The 17,516-nt window shown below is 38.4% G+C and overlaps 1 protein-coding gene across 4 annotated transcripts in view; it reads right to left on the bottom strand.

Annotated features, from left to right (window-relative positions):
• The window catches only part of CHLSN (cholesin), a 130,196-nt gene that overhangs the window by 4,429 nt on the left and 108,251 nt on the right, over positions 1–17,516 (bottom strand). For all 4 annotated transcript variants that reach the window (XM_075767691.1, XM_075767689.1, XM_075767692.1 and 1 more), the window contains one exon: positions 1,777–1,858. In XM_075767691.1, the coding sequence (XP_075623806.1) occupies positions 1,777–1,858 (82 nt within the window). The remainder of the gene's footprint in view (positions 1–1,776; positions 1,859–17,516) is intronic.

Here is a 17,516-nt window from a genome sequence, read left to right as displayed (position 1 = left end):
CAGATGACAAAGAGCAACAAACAATCTCGTGTTTATTTTATACAAGATCCTGAAGACGTTTGTATGCTGTAGGTATACGGGCTTGGCTTGGAAGCTGTCAGCCAACAACCAGAGAGATTTTAAAGGGACTCAAAAAAACCTCTCATGTTGCAAAGGGCTTTAAAGCCTCAACTTATTCCTTACAGACAGGCCTATCAGTGCAGGAAACTCAATTCACTCCTTTGCATGGCTTTTCAGTGGGCATCCAAGTGACACCATGAGATCAAAGACGTGGCTTAGGAAGGAAAGAAACTCATGTCTCCTTTTGTATTTTAGTCATGCTTGGATATCAAACAGATTTTATTCTGTAATGGACAGGAAGTTGAATTGGAGTATAAAAAAAAATATTCAAAAGGAGCTGGTCTGCCCTCCCTACAGTCCCGATGAAGAGAGAGACTTCAGCATATGCTTAATTATAAGCACTCAAGCACTTCTACTAACTTTACCGAATCTGGATGCTGATGTTAATAATCTCTGATTATTACATTACAAAATATGTGAATTTAAATAAATTGTAACACTTTCATCAGATTTTAAAAAAGTAAAAAGGCAGTTTCATTTCAGTGTTGAGAACTAAGGAGTTAAGCTGTGTTTTGATACATAAACCAAATGGTGCTTACAGTCAATAATTTCCCAGAATATTTCAACACAAACCCCAAAGTAAACAGGTAAAAAAGCAAAAACATCTTTCTGCCTGAGAAACAATTTCTAGGTAGCTTTAAAGAGCATATATTGATTCTGAAAGGTTGCTAAAGACTTTTAAAGGAGAAACTTAAAAATAGAAGATGATGCAAACAACCTAGATACCTACAATCCCACGTATTCAGCAACTAATTGTTTTAAAGTATTACACTGCGTGAATATTTTTGCCTTCATAAATCGCTGCTTTTAATTATCTGGTTCTCTAAAAGTATTTTTAATCATAAAGGTAACACCCTGTGTCAGGTGATTGGCTTAAGAGCTGCTGAGTAATTTGGGTCAGGAAGATTGGCATGCTTAAGTGCTTAATGTTTGCACACAAAAAAATCAGCAAAAACTAACTGAATGTCAACTAAACGAATCAATAAACAAGGCACAGTGCAAATGGCTTGATGTTTGTTCTATTACACAACCAAATGAATGACCTGAAACTCCCCCCTTAAATACCACGATGGTCAGATGCTTATTGGAAATTCAATATATGTTGGTTTTTAAGTTATGAAATGAATGGATTTCAGTAATAATGCAAACCTAGCTTCTGGTTATACTTGATGCTTTTTACAATCAACAGCAGGTTTCACTTATATTTTAATGAGAAAGCTATTTTAACATCTTGGCAATATGGCTGTACATCTTATATGGAGCCAGAGATATCTGAAGCAATATGAGAATCGTGGTTTACAGTATTGGGTTCCACATTCAGAAATTCAAATTAAGGATATGACTCAAGGTCTCAGTAAGCTCCAGATTTATATAAAACATGTATCTGCTCTATTTATGCCTGACATTTATCAAATAGAAAAATCTAGGATACACAGGAGAATGATCACCAACAAAATTTTAAAAAATAATTATAAGTAATTAAAATGATTCACCATTTTGGTTAAAAACATAGTAATTTATTTATAAATTATTTTTAAAATATTAGACAAGTGCATGGCTAGTACTAGCAACTTTTGGTTAATAAAAAATAGCTATAAATAATGTATAAAACTTTATATAATTTTTGTTCAGAGAAAAAGCAGCATTAATACAAACCTTCTCTTTATCATACATGTGCAAGAGAAGCCAGGTTTGTCTTGTCTTTTGAAACTTCCATTCTTCTGGGTTTTCAGACCAGCTGTAGTAAATAAAAAAATAAATAAATTTTTAAAAAAGCTTAAATGAAATACTGTGTGATCGAAATATTCATTATTTATACAATATTTCCTACAATGACTCCCAAGTGACTTTGTATGCACGACGTGCAGTTTCATGACATTATGTGAAACAGATACCAGCGCACATTTTGTACAAGCGGCAAAAAAGAACACGAGAGTTGGCTACCTGGCTTCCATGCAAAAAGCAAAAAGATTATAGGAAGACATTATAGCCAAGAATATTATAAATTTTCTTCAGAAAGCACTGCTTCCCTGAAGTTAAAAATCAAGTCTCCCTCCTCACCGTTGAGCAGTCCTCTAGGAGGGGTCATTGCCCTCATTTGATCCACGACAACCAAGAGCCCCAAATCCTGCAGGGCTACCTGAGTGTTTGGGGAGGTGGAGTGGATGAAGAATCAAGTTTAGGTTTCAGAAAGCTAATACTTCCCAATAAACTGAAATTAATATAAAATTAAGCAGCCTCTAGAGGACTGGAAGGAGAAACTAGTGCTAGAATGGTCAGCTCAGCAATGGTTGAAGCCCATCCCAGGTGAACTTCTCCAGAGCACTGAAAATCCATTTTTCAGGAGCATATGTTTTAAGGCTTGGATTTGCTTAAAGGTGTGACTTAAATATTGACCTTTACAGGACAGAAAATGCTTTTTATGTCTCGCTCTCCCCAGGAATTCTAATTCCAATATTTAGCTCAGAACATCAGGCTGCTTCAATGCCGTTAAAAGGGAGCGGGTAAAACAAATTATTAACATCTCCAAATGTTCTTTGACTGTTTAGCAAACACATTTTAAATATACCAAATTTTAGCTGGGCAAAATGGCACATTTACGTACATCTTAAACATAATTTTAAAGCTGGTATATTCTGATTTAGATGAAGAGACCGACCTATTTATTTCTATGAGCAAACTAGCAAATCTCACTAAAAGACTGCTTTTTAAAAGTATGTGCTGGAAAATTAACATCTTAACATGTACAAAATTTGCCAGTATAACCAAATATCATTTAAAGATCCAGAAGAAAATATGAGAAGAAAAACCAGCAAATTTTACACTTATTTGATTTTTCTCTAAAGAAAAACAAGTCTCCAGAGGGTAGCATGCAAGATGTCTTTAATGTTCCAGCTTGCTTTACACAGCAACAGAGAGCACAGAAATCAATTGAAAAGCCAGCTGGGTATGAGAATTAGTATTGTTTAAACACTGTCAAGTCTAATAAAGCAAAAGAGTCCTCATATTCGGTGAATGCTGCACCAGCAAATACATTGTTCAGTCAATTCAATGAAAGAGAAAAAAACCAAGACCACAAATTAGTACAGAATGGTTTCACGGAAGCTTCTGCAGAAAACCCAAAAGGAAAAAATTATTGTCTTGACTTTCAAATTCAGGATAAAGAAAAAGCATCAACAACTCACTAGGGTTATCACTAACTAAACTGTCTGTAACCAACATATAAGGGAAAAATCAGACAAATAACAGTAAACTAGGAAGGACAGACAAAACACTAATAACCACAATATGTCGTATTTTACATGCTCAAATTAAATCCACAAAGGAACTGATTTAGAGATCTCTTTGGGACATTGTCAATACATAGGCATAAGTTTGCAAAACCAATATTGCACAGAAGTAGGAGCCCAAAAGCTGACTGCCAAAAGTTACAGAATCAAATAAAAAATTGTTATGATGGGGAAACCATCCTTCTCCCATCACCATCAACCTAGAAACCAAAGTACTTGCAAAATAAAGATCATTCAGCCTTTGATGTCACTTGCCTTTGCAGCAAGGTGCCCAACTGGACAACAACTGTCAAAATTACACCACCTGTAATGCAAGGAGCTGACAGAGAATGAAATAAAAAGGGTTTTTCTTGTGGGTGCAGTTTGTGGGGCAAGCTACTTGCTCATTTGTGCCCAATTTCCCTGTTTGCCAGGCACATGCAGTAGCTCCTAACTGAGAAACTGGAATTTCTGCAGGAAGTGACTTCACTTCTACAACTCCTTCAAAAAACCCAAAAGACGACAATGGTGGTGCTTGCTGTTAAAAGAAACATATTCTTTTATGAGGTTCATCCTTCTGAACAATTACATGGAAGATGTTCTAAGAAATGCTGTCTATTTGCACAGCATCAAGAAGAAGGTAAACATAGAATTCTTTTTTACGTTAAATAAGCCTGGAAACAGTTTACATTATAATCTTTGCAAGGTGACGAGAACAAGCTGAATGACAGATCTATGACCGCATCCTGTGAAAACAGTCCCTCTTCTAATGAAAACCTTTAACACATGTTTTTATTTCTTTAAACTACGCTATGTATTTATACATTTGCAATTATATTCGTTGGTTAGACACACCACATAGTACTCTGAATATTTTATTCTCTGCTAATTTTATGTTTCTGTCGCTCACACTATCACTTGAGTACTGTTAGGCATTAACTTGAAAAATACAGCCTGTTTTCACTAATCTCCTATAAAGCTATAGGATGTTAAAATATCTTTATTACCTAGTTTATAAACAACTGAGACCAACAAATGAGTGCACTATAAGGTTAATTGCTCTTACTAGCCTATTACCAAAACCATATGCTCTCTTCTACACATTAAGGCAAGCCACTACACTCCTGCATCTAAGATCCCACGTTGACTTTCACTCTACTGAATTCTCTTGCAGAAAAAACCTGAAAGCTTCAGCTACTCTTCCTGAAAGGTTTCACTCTATATACACCATAATAATTCATATAAACAACAAATACTTTAACATCATCAATGGCAGAAAGTACGTTTGTGGCCATTATAGCACTGGACCCTCACAAACCGGTTCTTTAGGTTTGCACTCTGTCCTATTACAATCAAATGCTGAATAAGCATGGTAAAAAAAAAGTCGTGTTTTCCTTAATAGACTATGGGGGTACTCATATTTTCAGAAAATGCTCCCAAGGTTTTAACTGGTACTCTAGCCATGGTTGCATCAATTCCTGTTCCCCCCCGCCTTCAGGAAAAGGGTCCTTCTCTTGACCTTAATTCCTATCACACTGTGGGCAAAACACTCACGATAATGGATGCGCAATCTTTAAGGCAGATAACGTGGCCGTGGCTCCCTGTAATTAGACCCCCCCAACAGTTATTAAAATACAACTTTTCCACTGATTCCTATGATTTTTTTTTTCCTGCTCCTACAACAGCTTTAAAACCTATGGAAAGTATCACTCCATGACAAAGCGAGAAGGGTATCTGCTTTTATCAGAATGACATAATCAGTACATTTTTAGAAATGTTCAACTTTTAAACTACAAAAGTTAAAGCTTTGTAACACAAAAGAGGTCTCATTTTGCTGTTTATCTGCAGATAAGCTTCCTTGACATACTACAGCAGTAGAAAAGGCTTTTCCTTTGAGTGATTAAATATACAGAGTAAGACCAACTACATTAGAGTTTAAAAAAACCTTTTTCTAGACAATCACAACCTCTTTCATGGTTTGAATTACTTTGGTAGCCTTTAGGAGTATCTATGTCCACATCTAATATAAACTATGGAATTGGATGAAAAATATACATGTATAAAACATGTATTTTTCCAGTATGCCTAGGGCTAATTTTCAATATATTGTACAAACACTAATTGCCTTCTTTACACAGTTAATGTTTGAATCTTTCTTACGAGCTCTAGCTCATTGAAAACATACATCGGTTGACTTTAGTTAAAGAGAACTTTTATGTTTGTGCAAATGATCGTCCTAAATGGCTTTGAAATTGAAGATACAGAGGAAATGAATCAAATGCATCGAGCGGCTTAGGGAATTTTACATTTGGGCTTTTGGGTTTTAGCATGAGAGTCTCATGTAGAAAAACTGCCCGAGATTCTCACTGATGTACCCCATAAATGACTTTTAGCCTCTACTTTAAAGTAATCTCTCTCACACAAATCGATTCCCAAAACAGGACTGAGTTGCACCTCCCCAGCTGCTCAGCACAGATGTAATTTGCCTTTAAAATGCTTAACCACGTCCCATCTCAACAGTGTGACAAACCCAGGACATTTTTGGCGCAGAGTACGTAGGCAAACAGAAGACAACTGGTAGCACGCAGGGCAGAGCGCTCCCTGGGATGTCCTAGCAGAAAGAGAAGGCAAAGGGAAAGTAGTCAAATTGATTCCAGAAACCCAGTAAGAGAAAAACATTATTGTTACAAATTGGATTCAGGAAGACAACACAATGCCTCTGCTTAGCCTGCTGGCCAGGACAAAACACTACGAAGCTGTCTCAATTATCACACAATCTCCTACGGGTAGAAAAGCACTGTGCTGAGAACCAACCATTTTACTCATTCAAGTGAAAAGATTATTGGGTAGGAGACAAGTCTTAAGAAACCAGAAAGACAGACAGACATGTGACTGCTGGTAAGCTTCCAGAGGACACGAGAGCACTGCCGCACATGAAATGCAGGGACATCTGCATCCAATTTTGGGCCACTGACTGTGCAGCCTACCTGTGATACACCCTCCGGCTTGGATACCTATCCACAGTAAAGCAGAGTGATGCCACATTTAGATTTTGCCAGCATACATTCCAGGCTTAGCATCAAGGAATTCATTTGAAAGGTTTCTCCAGCCCTGAGGACCAGGTCAGCGTGGAGCCTCCTCCTGCTCTCTTGCGGTTTACCCATGAGGACCCTTACGTCTTAATGTGTCAAGCTTCACTGAATCTCAGAGGAGGGACAGATAAACAGATCTGGTTAATTACACCATATTCAGGGCTACACTGAAAAGATCTATGGAAAAACGTTAAAAGCGGTGTACTGCCAACACCATACAGAAATTGTCACATTCTTCTCACCCCATTTATCTGGGTACTTTTCTGTTCTGATACACTCGGTTATTCATCACCCTGAAACCTTTCTTTAAGGATCACCTACGGTCTTTAAGGATCACCTATGTTCTTCTACGTCTCCCACACGGAAGGCTGAATAGAAGTTACGGCAGAAGTTACAGCACATGATTAAGGCTTGCAGGAATCAAGTTAAACGTATTCCCCAAGTGCTCTGCAAACAGGGCAAAAGGTATCATTTCTGCACTCACTGCCCTACCCATAAAACGTGGGTAACAGGTGCTTCCTCAATAAAGAGCAACCACACTGTAAAAAAAAAAAAAAAAAAAAAAAAAAAGAGAGAGAACCCTTAAAGATATTTAAAGCCTTCCTTGGCACTCAAGCGATTTGCTGTACAATTTCACAATGCAATCCATGCAATAGCGGTGACTTTAAAACACCACGCACTTCTGTTTAAGGCAAGCTCGCTGCCCTTATAAGGGCTGAATTTGGAAACCCTGAGCGCTGCTATAAAGGCAGTTGAGCAGTGAGCGTATGGCTACATATGGCCAACAGGTGAGCACGGGAACCCAGCACCTCAAAGAGGCTCCCTGGAACCACTGGAAAGGAGCAGAAATTTGGCATAAGCTCGTTCTTGTGGGAGAAGAGCCATTTTATGGATAGAGGCTTTATATGGATATATAAAAAAATATATGGATGTGGATGGGAGTTTTATATATGCCCTATAGTGCATATAGTGAAGTAGGAATAATAATTTTTTGTCCAGTTATAACACATACAATTATTTAAAGGGAAATGTAAAAGTGTTTATTTTTATTGGGGGTATTCAGAATTTCTTCTATTTCTCTCGGGGGCATTTAAAACGAATTTACTTTTAAAAAGATAGTTTCTGAATGTCTGTCAATGCCTGCATGCCCAGAAAGCTGCCTTGTGGTGCGTTGCGGTGCTTAGTGCAAGGTAAGAGGAAATTGCATTTCAAGCACGCGTGATGCTGATTTTCCTCATTTGGAAAAAAATATCAAAAAGTTAAATTCTAAATAGATTTTCAAAGACTTGGCTGTAGTTAAAATCTTAAGACACACTAATCTGTGGCAGGACTCAAAATATAGATATAAGAGAGAGTCATAGCCTTTATTTTTAATTGTTTTTCTCGCATTACGGATGACTGTTTATCTCCCAACTCCAGTTCCTGGAGAAAGTTAATATATTTATACTGATATTCTCAAATCTAGTTTGGAAGCTAATTAAATTATGACTCAGATAAAGGTTTTCCTTATTTTCCTGGAAGAGGAGAAGAGACATTAATGGAGCTCTTTTGCCAGAAGAAAACTTTCTAAAATTGTCAACAGATTTTAGAATCAGTGCCACATTTTTGGTTGAATATCCTGGCACCATTTCTCAATCTGTGGTTTAAAAACAATTTTTAATATATTCTTCCATCTGGTTTAGATGCAGTATAATGACTAAAGACTTGTGAAAAGGTGAGGGGAGGAGGCTTTTTTTTTTTTTTTTGGCTTTTTATTTAGATTTAGGAATCACACATGCAGGAAGAAATAAATGTGCTTCTCAGTGTCCCATTTTTGTCCTGATGTCCAATATAAGGACAGATTGTATCTGTACAGCAAAGTACACAGGTCACAGAATTTTCTTAGAAAGTATTTATAAAGTCAAAGGAAAGGGCCTTTGTGCCTCAAAGCAAAGCTTTGATAAAATCTACATAAAATGTTTATCACAGCGTATCTTTTATTATATGTACTTTTATCACTTGCCATTATTTGTAACGTTTTATATTTTGTTTGCGTCCTGAAGCTTCAGCCAAGCCAGAAATCCCCTTCCTCCCCCACTACAGGCACTGTTCAAACCCAACCCGAGACATTCCCTTGAAGAGCTTCGAGTGTAAACAGATGAGGCGGATGATAAGTGGAAAGGAAAGCTGACCCAGAAAATTGTAACAATGCCTCAAAAATCATACAGCGGGTCATCAGTAGAGCTCATCTCTCTCATATACGGTACAATACACGTAGAGTATCTTGCTGTGATTCACCTTGCCCACTTTTCATAGACCCAACCTACCTGCAAATGCCACCAGCATTCCACTGGGGGGAAAAAAACCCTTTACAATTTATTTTTTAAAAAAATTCTTTTTCTACTACAGTTATTTAGCTGCTGGTATCTGAATTAGCCTGCCTGCAGTAAAATTGCATTTTGATGTGAAAAAAAAAATAAAGCAGTAATAATATGCTGAGAACTTTCTGTTGTTTTCAGTAATAACAAAAAGGTCAGCAGTAGGCTTGAAAGCCCACAGCTAATATTACTATATTATTAAGCTAAACGTGCTTTTTATTTTACATACATTCATAAAAAGAAGACAAAGAGGGAGTTGAATTATCACAGAAGAAAAATAAAACGAAGAATTTGAGCCCTTCACAGCCAATCTGTTCTGCTCCTGCAAGGTATATACAGCTAAATGCTATCCCAATGCTGTGCTGAAGTCCCATCTCCTCTCCAGATGTCCATCTTTTCTTGCACTTAATTCTGGTCACACTGATGCCCAGACCAGAAATAAGGGAAAGGGAAAATGAAAACAACTGTCATGCCTCCCTCCCATGAAGAACATCCTGGGGGGTACAAGGAGATAAAGAGGGCCCCATAGTCTGTATGAAAATCATGTAAGAAGCCAGCTGCAAGTAAAATCTTTTTCAAAAGTTGGCAACAATCCATTTATATAAACGCTTTCTGATGATCAGATGAGGGATATGCCACCAGACCCAGAAAAGCAAATATGGTCACTTCTCTTCTGCCTTACCATTACACCACGTAACATCCAACTGCGGTACAGAGTTCTCCTGCCAAGGCACAGATTCAAGCTCAGTTGCAACTAGTAGCACATTTTCATTGCTTTGCTTATTTTAAATCAGCTTTTAAAACTTTCAAAAGTTCTCCCCCCCTAGCATTTCAAAGAAGAAAATAGAAGAGATTAAACAATTAAGAACAAAGGAAAAAATTAATTTCTTAAAGTAATTATTGCATTTCAAAGGAGGGATATGAAGAGCATGTAGATTGAAATCAGGCTGAAATCACTGCTTGTGACTGTAATTCCATGTTGTTGGGAGAAGACTAGGTTCTGAGGTGGTTCTCAGCTAGAGCTGAGATTTTACTGCTCACCAAGATAAGCAATGCAAATCCTTTCAAGCTTGATCTAGAAGATTCAATTCTTTTGTTCAGTACTACAACAGTAACACCTAGTCATGGGTACACAGCTAGTGGAGCATCAATATACCCCAATATTGCTCTGGGTGTCAATACAAAAAATTCTATAGTTTCAGCAGTGCTGGGTCATACCTATACTAGCTATACTCAGAATATTACAGTGTTAATGAAAGAAGAATTAGACAAGCTACAAAAAGCTGCTATGAGAATTCAAATACTTACTAATGTAATAAAAAAAGTCTGTATAATTTTGAGGCCTAGCTCAAAGCTAGCAACGATTAAAAAAATAAAAACAACAAGACTTTTGACACCAGAAATGTATGAAAATGTCCTGGCTTTCCATACAGTGATACTGAAAGAAAATGCTATCATTTATCAGTGAAAGTTTTTGAGGAGGATGAAGAAACGACCACTTGGAGAAGAATTTGAATACTGAAGATGTTGGCAGATCGATTTTGCTTTGAACCAGCCAGGATGCCAAAGTGCCAATTTATTGCTCAGTCTATTGCGTTGAAAGTTTGTGCTGTTTAGTTTTATGCACGGGCTATTTCGAGAAGCCCTGAAGCTACAAAGGAAGGCTGGCACCCTACAAAGGTGTCTAATCCAGCTGGGCCTCTGATCAGCAACGCTGCTGAAATGTGTTGCTTTTTGTAACCAGATGTCTTTAATTTAACTTCAGACTGGGTGTTTCCATGCTGTTTCTACCTTTGAAAAGACCTAATAGACTTCCATAGCCAACAAGGCCACAAGTGTTCTTCTGCAGATCCAAACTCCAGAGTTTACATTTGACTATAATATGAAAAAGCAATGCTCTCTCGTTATGCTAACGAGGTGCCTGCATGCCAAACGCTTACCTGCGCTATGTCCCAGCACCACGTACATTCTCCCTTACTGAATGTCAGCATCCAGGACATCTAGCCCGAGTTGCGGGGAGCCCACCTCGCCTTTCCTCTCCACAAGATTCAAATCCTGTTCCTGCAGACTTCCCAACCGGGCTTCCCCCCACCCTTGAGGAATAGGAGCTGCTTAGACCATGGAGGTGGTCTCAGTGAATTTGATGGGTGCGAGGGGTGCAACTCACCCTCGGCAACCTGGATGAGGACGGCCAGGTAGGCTGAACACCAGCAGCATCTGTGAAGAAGTAGCTCTTGATACACCATTGCAGAAATTACATTTGTGGGCTTTTTTTTTTTTTTAATGAAATCCAAGTATTTTTATTGCTGGCTAATTAGACATAGTTCATATTTGTTACAGGAAGCCCCATGCAGCCCTCTTCAGATAATGCATCACACAGATGGCTTTTACAGTGCATCTGAGAGGACATCACATTTGGGGTTATTCTGGACCAACAAGGACATATATAGAAGCTTTCGAAAAAAACCAAACCCATCAACCATCTTTGTCATTTTTTACATCCCACGGCTGCATTCATTAGGAAATATGGCAGAGGCAGAAGAACAGAGAGCGTTGCAGACACCTGGCCATTTGAGTCTCCTAAGTTGTAACCTTACAGAACGATTTGCTCTTCTTCTTGTAGAAGAGTTTTAAAAAGGGACAAGGCAATGAAAGTATCAAGATCAACCTAAAAGTGTACAGCAGTTGACAGCCCACTCATTTTCTGGATTTAGCTGATATGCTCAGGTATCTCTCGCTGCATAATAAAATCTGCCAGTGCACTGCGGTGTTCAGGACAGTATCAGATTCTCCTTTTCTAATATCCTGCGATGTGCATTGTTACTAAGATTTTAAGTAATCTACGCTTAAAGAAACTGATCTGCCAATTACTGCTTCCTGCAGATGGCTCTCATTCCAATTCAATTTTATTCATATAAAAGTAATTACTGATACCTTTTGGGGCATCATCATATTAATAAATGTGTGAAGCAGGAGACGAGTTTTATTAAGGATCCAGTTTTAGTATTTCAAAAATATTGCTTGTTATTCTAACTCTGGCTAGGAAGCCTTGACGGCTCCCTGGAGCTAATTGATTAATAATCATTGCCAACTGCATTTTAAATTTTAATTTTGGCTTTGGTTGACTGGACTAAATGATTCCCTAGAGCTATGAAACTACTCACCACTATTTTGAGTATTTGGGCATCGGATGAATAGTCTGAATGTGTCTGAGGAAGTGAGCAGCAGTGTTGATTCTCCTAGATCTAAATTTTATGACACAGAGAACACATAAAACCTTCCGTTTTGCATTTCTGCCCTGTCAAGAACGTAGTCTGAGTGGAAGAAGATGGGTGAGTACAAAATGCCTTTTCTGAAACCCAGAAGATGGTTAAGGATGGGATGCCTGGGCTCGGAGCCAGGCGCTAGCAAGGAGTTTGGAGAGCCAGGGCAGAGCAGACTTCAGAGGCTGGGAGGAAAAAGCCTCATTCTCCTTCAATGAAGCCTCACTGCAAAGAACATCTTATTAAAATAAAGTAAATAAGCCCTGCAATGTGCTTTTAGCTTAAAAATATCAAGAGGCAGTTTGTTGTAATACATATAATGGGCCATTTTTATTATTCTGGTTTTATTTGACCTGAATAGTGCACAAGTTTTACCCAAGACAAATCGAAAAGGTCAAAGTGATTGTGTGAAGTGCTGAGCACCCACAGCTTCAGTGAGCAATGAAGGGTGCAGTTACTGTCAGGATACGGTCCTGAAGCAGACTGGCCGGTTATTAGACTTCTGCTTCTGAATCTCCCTAGCATGTCTTACAAGGTTTCTAAGCATCATTTCAGATGAAATAATATATTAAAGCTGCTTAATTATTTAATTAGATGCAACCTCTTTTGTATAATACTACGGACAGATGAAAGCTGGATCTCAACGAGAAATATCTAATGACTACATTTAATAAACTGTTAAGAAAATTCATTTATACTAAATTTTATTTTACTGGAAATGAGAGTCATTAAGAAAGGATGCATTAAATTTTCTTAACTAGGTTTGGAAATAAAGATGTTATTTTACAGGAAAGAGAATCGGGCAAAGAAACCTTACCTATTTTTACCCCGATATTTATGGACTTAACACATGTAATCTAGTTTTTCCCATCTGAGGAAGCACTTCACAGCACGATGGTTAATTACTGCTAATACAATTTACAGCTGCAACAACATATATGTGAAAATTTATGAGCAACCTTAAAAATCCTACTGAAAAAATTATAAACAAATAAAAGCACACTAAATTTTGAAAAAAATCAGGTCACCAAGAACGCACAGGAAGCCTTCTCAGGCACATGAGGACAAGTCATCTTAAGAGCCACCAACCTCATCTGATACAAGATCATATGCAGGAGAAAAATCTTATATACGTGACTGAGAATAAAAGCACTGTCTGTAACCTCCAGCTGGCTAAGTTGGGAATTTTTGTTCCTAGTTTTATCACCAGCAATAAAGTGGAATAAAGCTACTCTGGTCATATGCAGCAATACTGCAAAGGACTGCAACTGCAAGGAGACCCCAATCACGGAAGACAGAAACCTCTCCCGAAGTAGCTAGAAGGGTTTGGAATATGAATCCATACATTGCATGCCCACCCAGAGGTTTGTATAGATGCTAGTGGCCTTTAGGAATGTTTTGAGACACCGCTACAGGAAAAAAATCCATGCAAAGTCCGGTTTCAAAATAAGGAATTGAGAAAAATCCTACAGGTCTGTTGGGACCAGACGTTGGTGTAGGGCCAAAGAAAACAGAGCCTGTGGTCAGAGGGGAAGAAAGTTATGTCTAGTTTTTCTCATGTCACTTGCTTGAAAGGAGACCTTGGGATAGTACAAGGATCTTGGTGAGTCACAAACTTCATCACTGTTTAATTTATCCATCTGAAAAATGGGGTAATATAACAATTTCTCAAAAGCTGTCATAATAAGAGTGAATAAATTACTGTCAAAATATTTTTCATTTATTTTGTCAAAATACAGCCATGATATGCTATCAGGAAAGGTAGTATGGAAAAGCAAATGGCCATTATTATGATGGAGAGAAGAGAAAGAAAATATTTTTTAAAAAACAAGAATAAAAATCCCTTTAAAGATGGAGATGGTTAGCCAATAACATATTTTTTAGCTGATCCTGTAAATGATAGATGTCAGATGAAAGGATCTGTGAATTCATGTTAATGATGCTATTAAATACAGTATTTCCCTATGAGAATGTTTGAACCAAATGCCCAAGTAAATATTTTGACAGCTTTGTTTCACACTGAAAAAATGGTAGAAGCGCAAAAAGACAGAAGGTTTCAAAGTAAATCACTCTGCAGCTTTTACTGAAATATGCTTTGAGATGAGTACTTGTGACCTTCCATAAAATTAATTCAAAGATTTAGAAAGATGAATTATTTGATTTGGAGCCACAAAGCAAGATTAGAGTTTCCTAATCTATTTCTCCCTTTTTGTTAAATTTAGTGACCATTTATGGTTATGGAAATTATAAGAAGAAATCTCTTTCCTCTGCCATAAACTAAATAGGACAATGAGCAGATTTAGAAAGACAGAACAGCTACTGACTCTGACCGAGAAAAATTTAGCATGGACGTGAGCTTCCCTTGCTTTCTCCTCTTAAGCCATACATTAGTGCGGAGCACAGGGGTAAGAAGCTACTCCAAAACCATTTTCCCATAGAAAGAGGTTTGGTTCGGGGAAAGTAGCGTTAGTCCGGCTGCTCTTCCAAAGCTCAGTTGAATGAGGTGCATCATGACCATCTACAAGTATGGCTGGAAAATCACGCGATGGACTTCCTACTTCTGAGTGAGTTGAAAATACCACAGAGTTATCTGCAACATCTGGGAACTTCCACTTATCAATACACTTCTAAGTCTTAAAGCCTGACATTTCGGAATCTTCAAAGCACTTGTTTTGTTTCTAGAAACCAGAGTTGTTTACCCAGCAAGCTAGAAATGGCAAAATACATCAAAAATATTTGTAAGCACCGAGGTGCTTCAAAACTTGATACACTGGAGAGGAGAGGACTTCCTAGAAATGACTGAAATTATTAAAAAAGTAATTCTGTCCATCTGGAACATTTCCAGGATAGTATTACAGATACCCAGAATATATTCCTACGGTTCATTTTCTTCCCAGAAATTCTTGGTAAAAATAGCTGAGATATTGGTTCCAAGCTACTTTAAGTTGCTTTTTGTTTTTACTTTTGACTGAAGTTTTTGGAATTATGTAGTAAATAATACTATTATTTGTCAGCATTAGCTTTAACTGACAAGTTTATCTTCAGTAACAGCTAAAGAGGCCTCAGTGCCCGCAGTATAACTTATAAATCAGGTCTGTGCAGTGCCTGAGCTCATTTGCCGAGAGCCGTGACTTCTTAATTCGGGCCCATCTGGGTGTTAACCTGGTTATCCAGCTTCCAGACCCGAGTCGGTATTTCTGCACAGCACAGCGTCATGCAGGCACCTTCCTCTCTTCCGCACTGGCATCTCTTTAACAACCTACATTGCAAAGCTGGACTGACATGGAAGAGCTACCGACCAAAACTGTTGCCTTCCTTTTTTTGGGGAGCCTTCTTCAGGCAAAGCCTGGATCGCTGTCTCTGGACAGCTGTAGTATTTATAGGTGGAAAAAGAGACAAGATATACATGAGGAAGAGTAATCTGTATGAACTCCCTAAATTAAGGGTAAGATGTTAACGTACTTCTTGCAAAGCAGTGAAATTGTTGTGTTAGAACCATAAAAAGCAGCTAACCCATCAAGAAGTTAACAACGGTTTAAAAGCAATTCCTGCACAGTATGTCATCCTGGGGATGTCATGCAGGGGTTAGAAAAGCACTGGCACGGCTCCAACACAGCTCTGCGTATCACTTGCCACCAAGATACAAAAAAGTGAATCCAGAAGTCAATGAGTGTGTCACAGGGACTGAAAATCATCAAGTCGGGCTGCTGCCAGACATCTTGATTAAACAGGCAAAAGCTGTACAGTGCTATGACCGAGAGTGTAACGTGACATTCACAGAATCCTAAACGCATACGTTGAATAATCAGATGATAATGAGAACACTAACATCTGGAAATGTATATCATAAATCCAACTCTGAAATGGTAGGGTGTCTGACTTGCTGCAGCCAGGCTGAAATGGACTGAGAAGCACTGTCCCTTTCACAGTCAGTGAAAAATTTATTATGGCTATAGTTGGCATGTTCACGCCAACACTGTCATTAACACAAAACTGAGTAACAGTTCAGAAAGGGGGAGAGGAAAAAAAATGCAAAGGTTTTCAGTGTGCAGCAAATTAAACGTGAAATCTCAACGTGCTATGGCTCAAACCAAAGCCAGGGTGACAGGGAGCAGGAAGGAATCACAGACTCTCAAGTCCATTCTGCGTGAAGCTGGAAGGTGGCTCCAGTAAAACAGCACATTTCCTTCAGGCCTCGCATTTCCAGAACGAACACGGGCAGAGAAGTTCAAAGAAGAGCAATAGAGCACATCAGGGCCTGGAAGGACTAGCAACAGATGAAGGATTACGGATGTACCGCTTCACCGAAAGGGCAGTGAGATTGAGAAAACCGATACAGCCACATGAAGGATGTAAACACCAGGAAGGGGAGAAGTTATTTACGAAGCGTGGGGCAATAAAATGAATTAGAAAACCTTGCTCAATAAGAAGTACGACATAGCAGAACAATTTTTCTGCTTCATATACACTAAGAGAAATTTTTGCCTTCCACAGGAGATAATATGCATGAGTACATTCACAGAAGAGACCTAAAGCAGCACCAGATCTGTAGAGTGAATATGCCCTCTCCACCTACCCCCACAAGAACAACTGCTGGCATACCGGCACCCTAAAAATAGGAAAGGTGTGGGCATTGCAACAGAGAGCTTTGTAGAGTTTCTGAGTAATGCCGGGGCTGCTAGGGAACTGCAAACAAACTGACGTGGCTTCATCAGATGCTGTGGGGTACTGAAGTTACACAAGGGAGTGTAGGATAATGATAAGGTAACTCACTCTTAGTAAGACTACTTTTCTCTGCCACAAACAGAAACGGTGGCTTCCTTTAAAACGAGGACGATCAGTCCAATTATTAACATTAATTGGAAAACATTCAGTTTTACAGATACGTTGATTTAGGTCAAGGAGAGGAATCCCACTTAGAGGCAGGTCAGGCCCTGGTACAAATCAAAAGTCAAGCAATATAGAAAGTTGGAGAAGTGCTAAAACAAATTCACTGATCTCTAGAGTGTTAGGAAAAGTGCAGGCCTTTGAAATCAGATAGTAGCAAATGCCTGCCCAAGTTCACAAAGAACACTGCTGCTGAACAACGCCAAATGCAAATTTATCCTGTATCTGACTCTCTGGGTTCCTGAGGCTTCTTATGGAACTAATGAATGTGACAAAATGACTAAAAGCATGTATGAATAGATTAATTACATCCATAGCTAATGCCTGCCCCAGAACCTTTAAAAAATAACCCTACGATAATTAAAGCAAAACTAGCCTCTATCACTATTCCCCTAATCTTTGAGGAAAAGCTGCTCTTTCAAGACACCTTTAAGCCCCAGCTGTTGAAGGGAATTCAGCAACATTGCTGTATCTAATTACAATAGCTTCTCTTAAGTTCACGTACTATTTTTGCTAATTGAGATTCAT

The sequence above is a fragment of the Balearica regulorum genome, chromosome 15 (assembly GCF_011004875.1).
Source record: "Balearica regulorum gibbericeps isolate bBalReg1 chromosome 15, bBalReg1.pri, whole genome shotgun sequence".
NCBI classification, from domain to species: domain Eukaryota; kingdom Metazoa; phylum Chordata; class Aves; order Gruiformes; family Gruidae; genus Balearica; species Balearica regulorum.
Note: the sequence above shows the minus strand (reverse complement) of the source record. Positions and strands in the feature narration are given on the sequence as shown.